Below are 21011 nucleotides of genomic sequence, written 5' to 3'. Positions count from 1 at the left end.
AACTTAGGATTTAACAATGAAGCTCAGGATTTAATTCTTACTAAAAAAAATGGGCAAAAGGAATAGGGTTCAGGAAATCTATTCTAGGCCTAGGAATGTAGGAAATGATGAACAAATCTAGTGGAATCAAACTAGGCAAGGTCTTACAAACAGGTATTGACACAAGCTTAGTGCAATCGTCTAAGGTATACTTAAGGATTTTCAGTACATTACTATCAAACGTTGACACCATCTAAGTTGATGCTTGTCAAGAGACGCATAATAGTTGAAGTTAAGCTTACTCGAATCTCCAGTTGACAAAACAAGGCGCACTTACCAGCAGCAAGAGGCTAGTGGTATGGATTAAGGATTCCACACAAATATATTCAACAAATCTTTCACTCAATCTAACATACATGAAAATAAATTCTAATCTAACTTGGAGGAATTGAGAACCATGAATGCAAAGACAACATTTGAAGAGCAAAATCACCAACAATTGAACAATAATTATGATTCAAATAGCTGCAACATATACCAACAATTCTACAAAAACTCTCCCTTACAAATGAGAGACAAGGAGGCATATATAGAGTCTCTTACAAAATGGATGGCCAAGATTGATACAAGATCAACGGCCAAAATCAATGCCAACAAAACCCTAGAATTGCCCAAATTAGGGTTTACATCAAAAATGGTGCCACCAACATATGGCCCAATAAAAAGATACCTAGTCATCAAATAAGGAATCTTCAAGAAGATTCCTCCCTGCATCTCTCTCTCGTAGCATACTCCAAGAATCTAGCCAATACAGAATCTAACTCCTCCATGGAAATGCTAGGCAAGGTATCTTGTTGCAAATCAATCACGTCCAGTGAATCCGAGCAAGCGTCCAAAGTGTTCTCCCAATATTGCATGAGCTTCTGTGAACTATGAACATGAATCAACAAAGAGACCAAATCATCTATCTGACTCTTCTTCAAAGAGTCCAACTGACAAAAATACATAAATTTCATCTTGTCTCTTAATTCGGCTAAGTGTAAACCACTAGCATCACTAACATCAACACCCAATAACTCCTCAATTGAGGCAAGGATCTTCATCTGAATGTCCTGAATCAATCCCTCCATCAACTGGGCGTTCTCATAAGTTGATCTCTACACGGCCAATGAACAATACCAGCCATGGAAATCGTATCTATCTCCACTGTGCACAATGTTCTCGCTGACCAAAGTGGAATTAGGAATCTTCTTCAAAGCCTTGAGGCGTGGAATAGTCTTCTCCTGAATAAGCTGGAATTCTTCCCAAACTTCCTCCAAATACTGGATTCTAAACACGAGCCTTGTTGTCCTATCATATGCCTGGACAAACTGAGTAAGGAAATCATCTGCCTGTTTTCTTGCACTCTCAATCCACTTTTCCACCTCCGAGAGTGTATCTCTCGCTGCCTCATAGTGTGAATATAGTCCATGATCAACTACAATAGGGGAAATAAGGGTGGGATTCTCACGCCTTGTCCCCGCAATATACTCTCTAAGTCGGCCTTATCCCCACAATATACTCTCTAAGTCTGATATTCTCTTCTCTGTACTTTTCTTTCTCTTCAATTTCTCTGTCTAACCTTGCGTTGATCGCCTTAAGGTTCCTGAAACTCTTGCTCTCTTGATGTACGACCAAGGGCAACTGAAGTAATCTGGAAATCCACAGGAGTAGCAATGCCCGTTGTCACGCCTGCAATAGGAACAGCAACTTGCGCAATCGGCATTCCTGTCTCATCTCTAGCTATGTGCGACAAAATCTCAGCTCTCTTGGGTTCCTTCTCCTTAGCACTCCTAGCTAGGTAATCATCAATGTTATCAATAGGTTGTACCTCTATCATTTTCTTACTTTTCTCCATACTTCTCATCAGCCAATCAGGAATAGCGGCCATCTCCATGCCATCATCGAGACACATCTCTCGATCAAGCCCTCTCAATGCCGCGATAACATCATCATCATCATCATCATCAAGATTATTCCTGGTCAAATCGTATACCTCATTTCCCAAACTAACTTCCAAAAGGACAGTTGGGGATCCTAGTTGATCATCATTCTCATTCAGGATGCAAATGTCGTTGTGACATGTAACTCCTGGATATTCTCTGGTAGTCTCACTGATCATCTTCGAAAGCAGACTCTTCCGGCTTCATCTTTTCATAAGTGAAGGGAACACCCATATCAACTAACTTATTCATCTGAATATCTACCCATGTACGGGAGAAACTCAAGACCCCTCTCATTAATACATTTAGAGCAATCTCTTATGATTCTGACCAATTAGGCAATAAGATTGCCTTCTTCATTTCATTCTCATACTGTGGATGCGTATGATCCCTGTCATCTAATACTTGATCAGGAATGAGAAAAAGTCCACACTTCCTCATGAAATCCACTGACATTTTGGACCACATTCGTCTCTTCACTGCTTGCTTGTCCATCAGGTTGGCCCAATAATCTTCTATGTCTACTTTGTGGATGAGCTTCTCTCCTCTGATCCTTCCAACTTTCTTATCTGGATCAAATCTCTCTTTTCTTGAAGGTTGCAAATCGATAAAATGCAAGCTTCTCACTCGCAGTGCTGGCAGCTAAGGCAAACTGGCAAACCTCTGATGTCTTCCCAACTGATATAGGGAATGTCATGTCTATCCTATGCTTCTCTCTTTGAATGGAATCAAACTCTAGAAGTTGTCTCACCACTTCCAACAAGATCATTTTGTCGAACGGATACCTAGGAAGCCTGTAGGGTTCGGATTGAAACACATGAATCCTAAGGTACGTGAAAGTGGGAAACTGAATATACCACAAACCATATTTCTCTATTAGCTATGTTGCCTCCTTGGACAATCTTCTGTGGATTTCGCCTTCCAACATCCGCGTGATGTACATGGTGAATACATCATTCACTCTCTTATAATCTTCAATTCTATACATGTTCAGCTAGGGGTAGCACTCATGACTCCTGAATTGTCCTTGTCCATTCCCGACTTCACCTCTGCATATCAATCCTTTGTATGAAACAAGTCGTGCAAGCAGGTATAACAAGTAGGAAGTCATGGCGAATGACTTGGACCGCTCTACATTCCTCAATTAAAAGTTTAGATTGTCACTTATGATTCTAAACCAATTTATCAATGTCCCTCTTAGACAATCCTGGATGAAATAGAACATCTATCCATCGAATATTGCACCCTGCAGCATCCCCATCACTCTGTTGAGCAAGAATACTAAGTCACTATATTCCTCTTTGAAGTCTGTGCACATGAGTGTCTTGGGAGCCTTGGAATGATGAAGCCTAGGCTCAATCATCCACTCTTTGTTTATCATACTCTTACACGCATCCATCTTCTTCGTGTACCGCTCTTTATATTCATCCTTAGTTGCATCCTTCATATCTGCTCCGCGTGGAATTCCAAACACCTCAGCAATCGCATCCTCAACAAGGTAGGCAATAACAACACCCTTAGGAGTTTTGATCATTCGCGAGCAAGGATCATAACATCGTGCACACTACGGGATAAGCTCACTGCATTGTATGGACTGTGGAAATCCAGCGGCATGAAAAATACCACTCTTCATAATGTTTACATATGCTGGGGAAGGGATCTGATTTTCGACTCCGAACATCCGTTGTCGTATCAGGTTCAGGTTCAGGAAATGCATGTTTGTATCCGTAATCTCCTTCCATCTGGATGACATCTTGGGCTCTGGATAAAATCCAGTCTCCAGTATCTTCTGTTGTTCTTTTCTTTCCTTAAATCCGGACTTCGACATCGCAGCTGTACGAAGCTTGAAGTTAGAACTTAGGAAAATAAATAATATTCTTAATAGAATTCCTGACTTCCTAAAGATTTTAAGCTAATTAGAGCATGAAGTCAGGAAAATAGTCCACACTCTTGGTAGATCTTAACAATTAGATTCGAAATGTGACAACGTTAGGGTATGAAACCCTAATGAAATTCATTAACACCTCCTTATATTTAGAAATTGTGTAAACTAAAGTGCAAAGGAGTATACCGGATCAACGGTGACTAAGGAAAGGTGTGAAAGGTTGTGTTTTCACACAAAGTATGTCTGAGGACACCTTACGCAGTCAACAATGGAGGTCAACAAAATCTGAAGACAACCAGCACCCTTAGGAATGATAAAATACTCAAAAATCAAATCCGGAATGAAGCAAGAATGCTTCCCAAGTGAAATCGCAAGGTAGGTAGGTGGCTGGAAAAAAAAAATTGAGAACAGCCCCCTACAATGGAGTTTCAGACCTGCAACAATGGAAGATAACTCTGCAAATTGATTGAGAATGCCTCCAATCAGCCCTTCGGATAAAATTGCCTAAGGCACAAATTAGTTGGGAACAAGATATAAGTCTGAAAATTGATTTTCCAACCAGCTATGGCGGCCGAACCAGCTGCAACAATGGAGGATAAACCCAGGTCTGCAACACATCAGCAAGTAGGGAGTGATGGAGGAGACCAAATATGCATGGAATCCACCCAAACAATGGCACAAAGCACTTGCTAAGTCAAAATCGTATTTTCCAGCTATGGTGCCAACTTTGGAAGATCTGAAAAATGCCTTCAATCTAGCTCCAATCTGCATACAATCTGCAACTAAGGTCTAGGAACAGCAAGCAATGATGGAGGTGTCAAGGCAAAATCATCAAAGTTCTTCAATCACCAAAGATTGCAATCCTCACAAAAATCGCCAAACTCATAAGTCTGAAAAAAATCGTGGCATGAAGTCATTAATGGCAGCCACCCAAAGTTGCCAAGCTGGAAAAAATGGAGGAGAAAAGAGTCTTCAATCCAACACTTCACCAAAACATTTTGTCAAAATTCACCAATAAGAGAGAAAAATTGCCTTGCATGGAGACGACACCTGGCAAATTTAACAATAAAAAAATGCTGGAGACCCCTCTTTTATACTTGCTTTTGTCCCTCACTTTTAGCACATAAGCAATGTGGGATAAAAAAACTTACTCTTATACTTGCCTAGCAAAACTAACTTGCTTCTAGAAGGGTAAAAACATTAAATGCTTATTGCAAATTATTTAATTTTGTTTTTAAATTTTAAATAATCGTCAATCATCATTTAAAAACAATTAAAATAGGGCTCATTTATTAAAATATTTCAATTCAAGTCAAAAATTGAGCCATAAGGGAAAATCAATTTAAGTAGGGATTAAAAAATCCCATTAAAATCATTTAAATGTCAAAAAATTTCCCACAAGGGAAAATCGATTTCAGTGTGGACAAAAATCCTCATCAAAATTCACATAAAATGGGCCAGGGGGTATGGATAAAGAATCTAGACTCAAAATTCACTTCATTCACAAAAATACTCCCTGGTGGAAATTCGACCTCAGGTGTGGAATGAAAATCCAGACTCAAAATTATGAAATGCACTCTCAGTGGAAAATCGCTATGAGTCTAGATAAAAATTCGGACAAAAATCCTCAAAAACTTGTCATAAATTCCTAGTGGAAAATCGACCTCAATATGGAATGAATGCAAACATCATCAGCAACCTATCCATACCTCCCTGGTGGAAAAACATGGGTAGTCAGGATAAATCCTGACACTTAGTCAAAATTTAAAGGCTTCCAGGGGAAAAACGACCTCAATATGGATTATCAATGGTGGAAAAATGAGGCAAGTATGGATTTCAGGGGAAATCCATGCCCAGTCTAGATTTTGAGTGGGGAAAACCATGGGTAGTCAGGAATATGAGGGGAAAAGCACCTCTAGCATGGAATTTTGACCTTTTAACCTTTCGAACATGGATTTTACTCCGGAAAATGATGATTTTTCCACTCAGAATCACTTAGAAACTCTGAAACTTAATAAAACTCAACTGGACTTAGGCAAATTCATCAAAAAATGGAGCGTAACACAAGGAAAACTATCGGGATAAAGTGCGAAATCAACTTGAATAATTCTCTAGGAGCGAGAAAACAACTCCAAAAGGTCTGAAAACACATTAGCACTTAAAATCACTGAAAAGGACATTTAAAAACACATTAACGCTCCAAAAAGGGTCTACACTTAGACAAAACTAGGATCATTTAGAAATCTCATTTTTTGCACGCTTGATCCTATAACCTCAAAACCCTAAACGGCACTAGGCATGATCAAAACTCCGAGACTCGAGCACAAGAAACACAAAATTGTCCACTAAGCAACCAAAACCCTAACCTAACAACGCAGAAAGCCAGAAAAGAGGAGGTCCCTGTTAGCAATGGGGCGATGTGTGAAAAGGTCACAATAGGACCCACCCACAATCGCATAGCCACGTATACATGAGGGGGTTGGTGTTGATGTGTAGCTAGGTCGGATCCTTCTAGGGCCAACCTAGTACACTTGATGGCTAATTGGCATGTCGGCCTTAGCCATATTGATGGTATTATTTGATATGTAAACAATGTTTAAGTCTGGCCCTAATCAGGCGTCATATGTAACTTGTAATTATTGGACAAGACCTATATGAATGTAACTTGTAATTTATAGGTTTGATCCTATTGGTATTGAATGATTACAAGTTGATTTGTAATCATTCAATACCAATTCACATACAGCGAACTAACTCTGTCTATTGATCAGCAATCTACCTTTGTCAAGCGAATTAGTGTTTCAGTCCAACGAATTCATCCTGATTACTTTCTTGGCTGAGCGAACATCATACAAGGCTGGAATACTTCCTTTCAAGGTTGTCGAATCCATTCAGAGTAACAGTGAACTTCATCTAGGGCAGCGAAGTATTCAAGGACATAGCCTTCAGCATATTGTATCACCTACAAGAAGATAAGTTGCCCCAATGTGTGCTCTAATTTGAAGTATGCTTCATGTGTGAAGCAAGATTGTAAATCTGCTACTAAGTTTAATTAATATAATCTGAGATCTTTTGTTGCTGGGTTTTTCACCTCCAAGAGGGAGGTTTTCCCAGGGTAATGATGTGTTATGTGTGTTGCATTTGTTATTTTCTGCTTTTTGTTATCAGTCTGATCCTAAAATAACATGGTATCAGAGCAAGGTTTGAAGCGATTGTGATCAGACTGTCTGACAACAGCAAAGCACTCTCTCCTACTTCACCTTCATCAAGCAATTTCCAGCATTGAAGATGGTGACCGGTTTAAAGGTTGAAGATAGACTTGACGGAGCTTTGAACTTCACCTCGTGGAAGGTTAGAATTCTTATTGCACTTGAAGAGAATAATCTACTTCAGTTTGTAGAAGGAAAAAATCAGCCTGAACCTGAAGATCAAGAAGAGAAACTCCAATTCAAGAAGAATGTTGTCAAAGCAAAGAAGATCCCGATTGACTCCGTGAAGGACCACCTTGTGCCTATCATTTCTAAGATGTCTTCCGCCAAAGATATGTTCAAGACATTGGAAGGGATGTATGAGATCAACAACACAAGCCATGCTCTAGCCTTAAAGCAACAGCTTCATCACATCAAGATGGAAAAAGGAGAAACTGTTATTGCTTACTTCATGAGGATCTCTGAGTTGAGGGATCAGCTCTCTTCTATTGGTCATGTTATTGACAGCAAGGACTTGACCATGTTGGCTCTTAATGGTCTTCCTGCATCCTGGGAGTCTTACATTCAAGGAATTAGTGCAAGATCGAAACTTCCCAAGTTTGATCGTCTTCGTGTGGATTGCATTCAAGAAGAGTCAAGATTGAGAGCAAGAGGAATTGAGCGTGATCATTATGATGTGGAAAATCAAGTCCTTGCTACACGTATGGAAAGAGGCAAAAGAAGGAAGTGGGATAGAGACAGAGAATCAGATCCTGTCTCAGAATCAAAAAGGAAGGACTTATCTCACATTCAAAGTTTTAGGTGTGATAAGTATGGTCACCATGCTCGAGAGTGCAAATTCAGGTCTACTCCTCTAGCTTCTTCTGCGGAAGTTGACATAGGGACACCTCAAGAGGAGCCAAGTTCAAATGTCAACTCAAAAGATTTCTTATTCTAAAAGGAGGAAATGTCTACTCAGCTTCTGAGGGAGCCTGACATCTCAGCTTCAGAGGGAGCCTAACATTTCAACTTCAGAAAGCCTCATCTTTTGGTTAATGCACTCTTCTCTGTGAGAGAAGTTTGAGGTGAAAGCCCTCGTTCCACCCTCTGCGAGTAGGCATGGTGGATGTCATGGAAGAAATTCCATGATGTAGCACTTGTGTTTATCCACCCTCTGCGAGTAGGTATGGTGGATCCACCCTCTACGAGTAGGCATGGTGGATATCATGGAAGACTTAGCACTTGTGTTTGTTCACCCTCTGGGAGTAGCTATGGTGAACGTCATGATGTTTATTTGGTTTCCATCAACGGAAGTAGCCATGGTGGACCCACCCTCTGGGAGTAGCCATGGTGGACCCACCCTCTGGGAGTAGCCATGGTGGTTGTGTTCATTTGCATTTTTCATGGGAGTAGCCATGATGGTTGTCACTATGTGACTCGGTTATTGAGAAGGAATCCTCCCTAGCTAAGAGGGAGTGTTGATGTGTAGCTAGGTTAGATCCTTCTAAGGCTGACCTAGTACACTTGATGGCTAAGTGGCCTGTCGGCCTTAGCCATATTGATGGTTCTATTTGAAATGTAAACATTGCTCAAGTCTGGCCCTAATCGGGCATCATATATAACTTGTAATTATTGGACAAAACCTATATGAATGTAACTCGTAATTTATAGGTCTGATCCTATTCTTGGCGCCAAAACAATAAGGCCAACCTAAGGTCTATTAGGAGGCATTGAGGCATATATATACAAGTTGATTTGTAATCATTCAATACCAATTCACATACAGCGAACTATCTTTCCCTACTGGTCAGCGATCAGTGATCTGCCTTTGTCAAGCGAATTAATGTTTCAGTCCAGCAAATTCATCCTGATTACTTTTTTGGCTGAGCGAACATCATACAAGGCTAGCGAACTTCCTTTCAAGGCTGCTGAATCCATTCACAGTAACAGTGAGCTTCATCTAGGGCAGTGAAGTATTCAAGGACATAGCCTTCAGCATATTGTATCGCCTACAGCAAGATAAGTTGCCCTAATGTTTGCTCTAATTTGAAGTATGCTTCATGTGTGAAGCAAGATTGTAAATCTGCTACTGACTTTAATTAATATAATCTGAGATCTTTTGTTGCTGGGTTTTTCACCTCCAAGAGGGAGGTTTTCCCAGGGTACTGTTGTGTTATGTGTGTTGCATTTGTTATTTTCTGCTTTCTGTTATCAGTCTGATCCTAAAATAACAGTTGGCCTACGTTGACACTCTAATGGAATGAAAACCCCACTCTTAACACCAATTGGCACCATTCACCATAAATCCAAGTTTTTGGCATCTAGTTCCCTTGCTTGATATCGGAGCCAAGGTCTCAAGGTCGAGCCCTACAGAGCGTGGTGGGCTATGATGTCCCAGCCAAAATGTTATGGTGGTGTGGATTCCTGCTAGGCATGTACCCAAGGCTGGGACCTACCCACGATTGAACAACTACGTATCCACGAGGAGGTTGACCTATGCTGACACTCTAGTGGGACAAAAAACCACTCGTAATACCCACAGACACCATTCACCATCAGTCCAAGCTTTTGGCCTACACTGACATACCTGAAGGGGCTGAAATAAATATCATGAAACAAATCCTGCCAAGGCATCTTAGTGAAGTTCATATCTATATCAAACTCATTCCTAGGCAACAGCAAAAGAAATCTACTCAACCATAAAACAAAAATCTCAACATATTCCCTCACGGTATCAAAAGGGGAATTTTGGGTACACCATCTAACCCAACACACAGCAATCATCATAGTCTTATCTGGAGAGACATGTATATCAATACCATGGAGCGTTTACGAAAATTATTACTCACTGTGGTGGAGGCAAAAATCTGAACTATACCAGGAAAATTTCCCACAATAAGATGTCATAAAGCTAACAATGGCTCAAAATCCATCTGATCACAAACCAATGCCATCAAAAACAAGGGCAGCGGTAATTATTATGTAATCCCTCAAGAAACATAGGAGGCATGGGTATGTACATAGTTCAAGAGTCATCTCCTCTACAACCAAACTCAACCATGCAATACTTGACTATTGGACTGAAGAAGGAATCCCATCCATCTACATGCCATGAACTGCAATCCTGTGAAAATCGATTGAGAAGTGGACAGCGGTAGCAACACTAAAATTTGACCCACAACTCCAATCTTGTCTCATCTCCATATTGTTGGAAGATGCACCAGGATCGCAAATCCTATGCTCGACTCCAATCTCATCAATGGAATCAGAAAGAGTTCTTTCATCTAATTCAAAGAGTGGATCACCATAAGTCACATCAGCATCTACCTCAAACAAAGGATTGTCAGCAAACTGAAGATTAAACTTACTCCAAATTCATACCAGTCATCCTACAGATCCAAACTTCTATTTTCTAAGCTTTTGGGACAATGGTCTAGATCATAGGCCTCTTGTATGCTCTCAAGTTCCTTAATCACCTCCTTGATCTCCTCGGCCCTTCCTTTATTCTCCTATTCTTTAAAATGATGAGTGACAACAATCTGATTTTCTAATTCTTGTAGGGCCTTTAGAACATCTATCAATTTAACTTTTATTCTCTTGTATAAATCTAAGGCCTCCTCTACTACTTTAGTAGCCATATTTCTATCATGGATTACATGCAAGAAGGTCGTCTTGATTTTTTCCATTGTGTTTTTCACTATTCGTGAATCAACAAAGGTAACATTAAGCTCTTTTTGACTTCTTGGTATGTTTTGAACTAAACTTTCCACATGCCTATGTATGTCATCCACTCTAGATAAAACTTGCACTTCTTCTTCAGTGGCTACCAAGAATTGACTTCTCCAATAATGATCAAACAAAGATGATGAACTACTATCAGAATTAATCTCATACCTTTCAAATATGTTTCCAAGGCTGTCATAAACCTTCTGTGCCTCTTCCTTTTACTCTTCAACAGAAAGTTGACAACCCAAATCACCAAGGTCACTAGGAATCTGCTCTAGACCATCTTCGAGAAAAGAAAAATCAGATTTAGCTCCTTCAATGTCATCTTCAATGCAGGGCTCCTGAGTTGGAGAACAGCATATGAAGTAAAAGGAATTTCATGAACATCTTTCTTCATAGGCTTGGTTTGGAAGTCAAACCAAAAACCACCTGTCATTGAAATAAAATAAAAAATCACCATCTTTATTGTTTTCTTCAAGTCCATCATTAATTGTCTCCACTATTTTTGTATTTGTATTAACTTCATTGGATAGCTCTACATGTGTATTCACAGTTGTTTTGTCAATTTCATTGCATCTATCCTTGGCATGTATATATGCATGCACATCTAAGAAGACTTCCTGGAAATCTGTCATGCATTCATCATGAGGCAAGGTATCCTCTTCAACTTCTAAATTGAATCTCTCTTCTTTTATCTGTTCTTCTTTATTCAAATAAGGCTTCAATTTTCCCTCTCAATGTTTGAACAGACTATTACCCAACTCATATGCAGCAGTACAAGTAACTCATTCTTGTTTGCAAACAACCAATAGCATAGATGAGACGGCATGAGAGATAGCATCACACTCATGGATAGACGAAAAATAATATTCTTCATTGCTGCAATAACATCTTTATCATGTTCTTTCCTGATTGTGACCAAGAAATGATGAACCATGTTGTAGATCAGATCTTGCAATCCCAAATCAATAGAGAATTGGTCACTGGTTTCTGCAAAGATTTTCAGTATGGCAACCCTTCTTGAATAATGGATACTTCTGATGTCATCAAGGTCTGGAAAACTATCTACAATCAGGTGCAAAACCTCTTTCAGTGTCTCATTGTCATATGGAACTTGAGATGCCACAATTCTCATTATCTCACTTAAGCACGAAGTAACCATCAGCTTGATTTGATTATTTGAGTTCTTCAACCATCTATGTTGACCTAAAGAAGTCACTGTAGGAGCAAGAGCCAGCTGCAACATATTTGAAGGTGACTACTCCATTATGCTCAAGCATCCATCTAATTCTTTGAGGGTGTTGAAAACAACATCCCTTGGTTGATGTCAAATGCTGAGCTTGCTACCTGCTTCATGTAGTACTTTAACAAGAGAGTTCAGCATAATATGTGGAATAATGGAGTGCAACTTGTATGTCACAGGCGAGTTCAGCATAATATGGGGCATGCCAATGATACATACAATGGGAGAGTATATTGTGGAGTTGAAACCCAAGGGAGAGGAGCTAGAACGTCTAAGCATTCAAGGAGATCCTATGATGGTCATGATGGAAGACTATTGGGTGACAAACATAACTTCTTCCAAAGATAAGATGATTGATCTAAATGGTGTTTGGTCTAATGTAGATGAGTTCAACTTTACACTCCTAGGGTGGCCACCAAATGCAACAATTGTTAGATGGAACCTTCTTGTCAAGAACCACCAACTTGACATAATGACGAGGAGTCTTGGTTGCAATAAACATTAGCCAAGGGCCACTTTAAGCATGATTCATGATGTTAAATCTGCTGCCCTCAATATTTCGAGCATTGCACAAACTTCCCTTGCAGCCAAAAAAAAGTTTTCGGTTGCATGGTGGAGTTTACAGCCCATTATCATTGTTGAGAAGTTTTTAGCTAAAACAAGGTGGTTCCCTGCCATTATATTTCTGATTCAGAGGAAAGAAATGTCATATCCATGGTATGATGCTACTACTAGCAGTACCTTCCTTGAGCAACAATAGACCAGCAGCTTGGGGCATCATAGTCAGGATCTTTGTATTACAAGGTAAGCCTTATAACACCAATTTGGAAGAGGAGAACATCATAGTTGACATACATTGGTCCATTTCTTTGAAAGGTACAGTGTAGAGGCAAAGTTAGAGGAATCCATTTCTTTATAACTTGAAATATAATCGACTAAATATTTAAAACATTAAATATATATACATAAAATTATTTTTAAATATAATAGACTAGTGTATTGAAAATATTTAATATATACATAAAATTAAAATGTTACAATATATAAAAATTCTAAATATTTATAACAATATGTTCCTAATCGAGAGTTGCATTCCCTAAGGGCTTAAACCATTCAAAATAGGTCTGAGAGAGACTAATTCCTCCTTCAAAAGAATTTGTTCTTTCCTACCCCAGATTAGTTTGATTCAATCGATAGAGGAGAGCCTAAGCCCAATTGTTTTGGTGTAGATAATACTAATAGCACCAATCAATAATGGGTGAGATGCCTATGAGAGAGCCAAATGCCTCAGCCCAATAGTATCCATTCCCTCCTTCCTTCCTTCATAAAGCACCTATCAATACTTGTCATTAATATTTATGCGCCCTATGCAGCAAGGCCTGTTGATTCTTGTCGCACATTATCTAAAAAAATTCATCACGATACTCAGATTTCTCACTCCAACTCTCATGTGCCCTCATGATTGATAACTCCAAAATGCCATGAGATCTCATTTCAACCCCAAAATGCCTCCGCTCAAACGTTTGTGACTGATAAATTAACCTTCACAACTGATAAATCCACCTTCACAACTAATAAATCCACATTTGCAACTAAATGTCACACAAAATACACCTTTAAAAATTTGCTGCAACAGTTGTTTAGGGTTTCCAACTTTACTGTTAAAGAGCCAAAAGAACACATTGAAGCTGCAAATCAAACTCTGTGCAAACCAACAATTGATTCCACTCCATACACAATTCTAGTACAGCTTGTACCTAGAAACGGCCACTGTTAAGGCTGCTTCAGTAACTTAGCTAGGAACCCATCTTTACAGTGACAAATCACAAATTTGGAATTTTCCAACACATATATGGACTAGAAATTTACCAAAACATGTAGTCTCAAGTTAAGACCATGCGTCTTTCAAACTTAACTAGTAAGAAAAATTTGACATGGACATTTCACTTCTAAGGTCATTTCAGTACTTCAAATCTGTCCCCCAACTCCCAATAACTATTTCATCAAATTACTGAATGAAACATAGTTCCATGATTGAGCAAGAGTTTCCTTTTTGCAGCATCAAGTAGATTTCTGCATATCAAATAGATTGATTGCAAAAAAAGCAGCAGAGTAGAAAGTGTGAGGCATTGAAAGTCATTCAGGAATAAAGTCATGCCATTCTTTGCTCCATTAATGAACCGCATTTAAAAATTTTGTCAATTGCTTGATGATTAAAGGAAACAAAATGCATTTACTTTATTTCTTGTAGGAATTTTTCCATCCACAAGTTTCTCCAACATTAACATGCTATCATTCTTGTGGTATTAATGTTGATTCTTTTACATATTCTTGCAAAGTCAAGCTGTTGTAGCTTGACTTTGTATCAAATGGTGATTGATTACATGTTGTTTCAATTTCACATTTTAGCATAGTCCTTGATATACATCACAAAGGAAGCATGAATTAGCGTAATTTCTTGTTGAAGGTTTCTATTGGTGAAAGGACCATGAATGTCTTTACCAATTATGGATCATAAATATGAATGTCCCACCCACAAGAAACTGTAAAACCACAACGCACACACAAGATTACACAAACAACCTTTATCTTAGTAAGACATAAATATATATCAACATAAGCACTATCACCAACTTTTGATCTTTTAGAGGATTGTAGTTTGCAATAGCTCTAGGTTCTATTCCGTTCCAACTTCAGGTTGTAACTGCTTCATTATTTTGTCAAACTTCAATTTCCACTACTTCAAGATTTTGCTTTACTTTCTTTATGTACAACTTTATTGGTCATGGACAACAAGATTCAATTAACTCCTAAGTATGCTCATGAGGTCAAAATTCAGATATAAAGTATTTGGGCAATATTTAAGGTAATCCCCTTATCATCTCCCATGATAGAGGTTGCATATGCAAACTGATATCAAGCTTAGCTATGACTTAAACAAAACAACTTTGACCTATATAACTTTTTATTGAGAATTCCCGTTGTGTGCCATGAACATTAATTCTTTTTCCAAGATGCAATGTCCTTTTTTGGTCCATTCCAAAATTCTTGGAAACTCCAACCTCTTGGAGAGCACCAACTTTATTGAAAAAGTATTCTAATAGTGGCAGTGAGTTCCTGTAGCCAAGATGAGTACAATGATAATTTCTGTGTACAAATCAGACATTCGAGAGGCACTAACACTTATTGGAAAAATAATAAATTTGTCATCTTAGGAAAGCACCAACCTTCATATACATTGATTTCCTATGCACTTAAGGTATTGGCGATGTGATCAAAATTCATATTATGGGATATTTTAATATTTTCTGTAACTTTGGTAGTTGTATAGAAAATAATTATTTATTGAATAATTAAATATTTAAGTTGGTGAAAAAGTGGAAAAGTAAAAGACAGCTTGTATACAATTATTTATAAAGGAATTGTCATAAGGAGAAAAAAAAGTGACTTATTTTTTAGCCCAAAAGTAAAGTTGAATTAAAAGGTCACTTAGCAGAAATTAAAAGACTATGGACAATATTATTTTATTGTTTTCGAGAAGTGTGTAAAGAAGAGAATTGAGAAGGGAAGGGCATTCTTGGCATTTTCATTTTACAGAACCCCATTCGGAGAAGTGAGCAACTATTCATCTTCAACCCTAGGATAAAAACCTTATGGCAAAATTGGTTTTGAGGAGGAAAACCTTGCTAGCCAATCACAGGTGGATTCTCACAAGATTCATAGATGTTTACAACAATTGGAGTTCATTTGATTTCATTAATGTGTTGAAGGTAAGAGATTTCAAATTCATTTGCTTGCAAATATTAATCACATTATCCGAGAATACAGTTCTAGAGATTGTTTGGCAAGCTATCAGCATCTGCAATTTCCAGCAGCCCACCTTTAAGGAGTACCCTAGCTGTACCATTTGAAACTGTCAATTTCCCATATACAAATGGAATTGCAGCTTTGAAAGGTTGGATGTGAAACAGTAAAAGGGATCATCAGTGTTATCTGATGCAAAGTCAATCTCTGAAGATTATCTGCAGGCAGCGTGGAAGTTTAGAAGAAGACATAACAGCAAAGAAGGGAGGTATTTGGTGTCCATTCTGCACATCTAAATAATAGCAATATATTTGAAAGGATCTAAACCCTTACATCATCTGCCGCTGCCCTCACCTTGGGGTATTATCCATTGAAACTTCTGGTCGCAGCACTATATATGCTATCCTTGCACATAAATAGAAACGTGAGAATGAAAAAGAGTCATAAAGGAGGTCACAGCTGCTGTTAGAGAGGTCTGGGGTCTGTGTAAGCTATGCGGAGGCTTGCAACCTGCATCCTGGGCGCCACTGTTAAGTGAAGACAATTCTAAGTGCCATTTCAGGTCTACAGTGTTCCCAACAGCAGTTGAGAAGGACTGGAACAGCAATACCAGAAGAAAGCAGATTTGGAGAAAGCAGAAAGTTCAGTGTTTTTGTTGATAACAACAACGAGCAAAAGATTCATTATTACGATTTGACCATTAAGAGGTCATAACACTTTTTATTTATTTGTAGTTGTAATGAATCTATCATTAACCATAATATATGTGCAATATGATAGTAAATGTTGAGCAGATCAGATATATGCCATTTATTTCAGTTTGATCGATATATGCATTTGTCAGACATTTAAAAATTTCACCACAAAGTACGAACCATCCGGTGTTGGTATTTCATCAAACATTTCTATTAAAACAAGAAAATTTAGCCTGGCATATTACCCAAGACCAGTTGACGTTTCTTAGCCACTGGTACACACTAATATCTAATTTGACATAATAGGAAGGGAAGGTCATTTTAAGCTACAAAAGTGCCCCGTGCATTTGACAGTGTTTAGACAGCAGGCTCATTTACAGCATAAAAGACCACCCCATGCACCTGACTGTGCTTAGACTACAAAGAGCATGTACTATAACCTGCTCAAGATTTAAATTTATTCTTATACGTCCTCCACTCAAGGACAAGCTCTTCACCAACAAACCCACTCAAGCGTGTTACAGCAGGGCTGATGTGGCAATTGACTATTCTAGACCTTTAATTTACCACCATTACAAGCTAAATCCCAACGCACACCCCGAGTTTCAGTTCAACAATTGCATGAAGAGAGATGCTCGTACATTTCCATGATTTGAGGCAATCACCAATTCCAAAAACTTGAAAAAACTTAAATCCATGAATGAACTTTAATCCTATACCTCCCGCACTCAGGCACAAGTTGTTCGCCACCAAACCTTACAACAATGCTGTTGTGGCAATTGCTTATTCGCGACGATTAGTTTGCCACTATTACAATGTAAATCCCAACCTAAACCCCAAGTTTCAGTTCAACAATTGCATGAAGAGAAATGCTCTTATAATTTCACGATGTGTAGCAGTCACCGACCCAGAAACTTGAAAACACTTGCATCCATGATTAAACTTTAATCCTATACCTCCCCGACTCAAGCACAAGCTCTTCACCACCAAACCTACTCAAGCGTGTTACAGCAGTGCTGATGGTAGCAATAGATTACTCCAGACATTTAATCTATCACCATTACAAGCTAAATCCCAACCTCAACCGCAAGTTTCATTGCGGTAACCGCATGGGGCGAACTTGTCTTACATTTATCCGATGCTAGCGTGGCAATCACGGTTCCAAAAAACTTTTTAAAAAAACTTTACGTCAATGAATTAACTTTACTCATACAAAATTTAACCAAAAAAATTCAATATGCACCGATAATAAAACTGCAACTAACCTTGTGCAAATCAGAAAGGGTAAAGAGGCATATCGTGACGGAAGTTGCTCGAGACGAATGAACAGCGAAGTTAACCCCTCCATCCCTGGCCGTTGTGCCGAACGGAAGCGGGCTACCTTTCAAGACCTTCACAGAAAAACCCTCCTCCTTCACGGCCACACTTCCGCCACTCTCCGTCTCTGTTCTAACACTTCTGACTTCACCTTCCATCCTTTTCACCGCATGTCCACCCTCAAAACCACCTCTGAGGATATCACATTGGGGTTTTCTCGGTGCTGGATTGCATAAAACAGACTTGCTGGCTCCCAAATTCTTCGAGCTAAGCAAGTGGCCGTGAGCAAATACAGGCACATTACATACAAGACAATGCGGAGCTCCCATCTTTAATATCCTTCATTCCATGATAAATCTGCAACTAAAATGCCTGAATTTTAGTTCAAATGAAAGCCCCTCAAAATTATGAGAATATGAATTGAAGGAGATGATGAGGCACTTAAAAGAGCGTGAGATTGAGATAGCGTGAAGAAGAGGTTGAAATTATTTTATTAAATCACGTGGCTGCGCCTTTGAAAGCAATGGTCGCTACTTGGCGCTCAAAAGATGTGATATTCTTTTTTGTTGCTTTCACTTTGCACTTTATGCTCTTGAGCCCCTCCATTCACTCGTTTTTGTCTTTGCTTAGTAAATTTATGTAAATGGCATAACACGCTCACTGCTATCACATCATTCCTGCAACCTGAGAGACACGTGTACATGAAGTTTGTTAGTTTTTTTTTACACTTTTTTAAAACAAAGGGAAATTATCAAAATATTTGTATGTGATGTAACGTTGGGATGAGTTGATAGGGATGTTGAGAATTCTACAATCTATTATTACAATTTTCATTTTTGTGTAAGAATACAAATTTATCATCAAAGTTTTCTAATTTATCATCAGGTTGAGAATTCATTTTGATATACCAAAAAAATTTATACAAATAGATATAGAAACAAAACATTTATCATCGAATTGAAATTTCATTTTAATGTATCAAAGAAAATTACACAAGTAGATATGTAGAAAACACATTCACTATGGAAATCATATTGGAAAGCATATGATTGAAAGTTGATAGTTGAAAAACCAACTTGTTAGTGTTGTATGTTGATGGGTTTCTTGCTAAACTTTAGAAAACTAAAATTTTAGGATCAATAACTTTTGTCGTAGCCCTATTTTCATTTCAAGATTTATATTGGAAAAAATAAAAGTAGAATTTTTAAATAATTTTTAGGGTTAAAGTAATGATATAATGAGGAGTTGAGATAGTAAAAACAAATTTGATAATTAATAATGAGGTTTATGGATTTAGATTGTGTTTAATGATTTAGTTTGGTGTTTTATTATTAAAATTGATTATAATATTTTTTATTTTTTTGTCACAAATTGTGTTCAATGATTTAATTTGGTGTTTTATTACTAGAATTGATTGTAATATTTAAACATATTGTTAGATGATTCACATTTTATTTTAGTTCAATTCTACATTGAAGAAATGATATTTGTGACTAAGGATTCAACTTTTGTTTATATATTTGATATATGTGCTCTCAATCTCCTAAGATATGCTCACTTTGGATATATGAATATGGTGGTATCTAAATATATCATTAGACTTTGTTATGGAAGGGATTTTGTCTTTCTCAAACCCCTTTAAACTAGTTTCACAATGTGAATAAAATTGAAGACATGTCAAGCAACCATTAAATATCCCTAGTATGTCTTTATCGTGCAAATGGTGATGTTAGTCTATGAGACCATGATGATACAGTGATCTCTAAAAAAATGATAAGACCAAGTGTTGTACACCTTACAAGTCCTTGTAATATCTCTAAAAAAATTGAAGACATGTCAAGCAACCATTAAATATCCCTAGTATGTCTTTATCATGCAAATGGTGATGTTAGTCTATGAGACCATAATGATACAATAATCTCTAAAAAAATGATAAGACCAAGTGATGTACACCTTACAAGTCCTTGTAATATTTAATTAATGTAATGTATTGTAATTGGTCTCTTATAGAATAAAGCACCACCCTTGAAGGAATCTATGAGATTCCTTGTACGACATTCTATGGCACTAGGCTTATGTAATCTAATGTATGAAATGGATGTGTAAGAGCATTTTATGACATAGGAATTACATAAGAAGAGCATCGATGATATGTTATTCAATGATGTCATTAGTGGTGATAGTCGATGCAATTGGTATCAATGCTAGTCAATGATGTCGTGATGATACAATGCTCTCTAAAAAAATATTAAGATCAAGTGTTGTACACCTTACAAGTTCTTATAATATTTAATTATTGTAATGTATTGTAATTGACCTCTTATACAATGGGCTACCACCCTTGTAAGAATCTATGAGATTCCTTGCATGATATTCTATGACACTTGGATTTTACATTATGATTTATTAAAGGAACGTGTAAGAGCACCTTATGACATGGGAGTTACATAAGAAGAACATTGATTAGAGGAATTGTACATAAGAAGAGAATTGATGGGAGGACTTACCTTGACTTTTTATTCCAAATACTATGTAAGATTAAGAGGAGTTAATCATATGCACACTTAACCATGGGATAATGGCTTTCTATTATGTTGTCCTTGTTTCCATTTTGTGTGAAAATAGGATAACCCCTATGATTTTTTCTTTAAATTCGTCCTCTTTTCTCTTAAGTCGAGTAATGAGGCATTTTTGTTGTCTCATTTGTCTTCGAATATTGGGTATTCGAACTTGGTATTTCCCTCCTTTTGGTTAAAATTTCAAAATTTTAACTTAAAAGTTGTATTTCTTGTCTTGGTGTAAATTTGAGGTTTAAACCTGAAATGACACTATGTTTGGCTTTTTAGTATTAAGTTGGGTTTTAAACCTGAATTTAACTTTGGAGGTCATTTTGGCATTTTTGGTGTCAATCGAACTTATAAGTCTAATTTACATCATTTTTTATATTATAAGTGTTTATTGGACTTCTAAGTCCAATTTACATCATTAATATGTACGATTTTCCATTTATGATTTTTAGAATTCATTTTTTATTGGGTTTCTTTTATCCTTTTATCTACCCATTTATGCCCTATCTTTCTCCATTGTTATTTTTGTGGAGATTTTGGAGCTCGATTTCTTTGGAGGAACCGAATTTCTTACAAAATCGGATATGTTAATTCGTGGTATGTATTTCTCTTGCTTTTTTCCTTT

The 21011-nt window shown here is 37.6% G+C and overlaps 1 protein-coding gene across 3 annotated transcripts in view; it reads right to left on the bottom strand.

Annotated features, from left to right (window-relative positions):
- LOC131074955 (isoamylase 1, chloroplastic) overlaps nt 1–18429 on the bottom strand; it is a 195445-nt gene extending 177016 nt beyond the window's left edge. The window contains exon 1 of one of the 3 annotated variants that reach the window (XM_059216531.1): nt 17768–18429. In XM_059216531.1, coding sequence (XP_059072514.1) covers nt 17768–18148 — 381 coding nt within the window. In that variant the 5' untranslated portion in view covers nt 18149–18429. The remainder of the gene's footprint in view (nt 1–17767) is intronic. The other 2 variants (XM_059216530.1, XM_058011701.2) reach the window with 2 other exon arrangements.
- Between the last annotated feature and the right edge of the window lie 2582 nt (nt 18430–21011).

Source organism: Cryptomeria japonica, chromosome 2 (genome assembly GCF_030272615.1).
Source record: "Cryptomeria japonica chromosome 2, Sugi_1.0, whole genome shotgun sequence".
Classification (NCBI taxonomy): Eukaryota; Viridiplantae; Streptophyta; class Pinopsida; order Cupressales; family Cupressaceae; genus Cryptomeria; species Cryptomeria japonica.
This window is presented reverse-complemented; position numbering and strand designations above follow the sequence as displayed.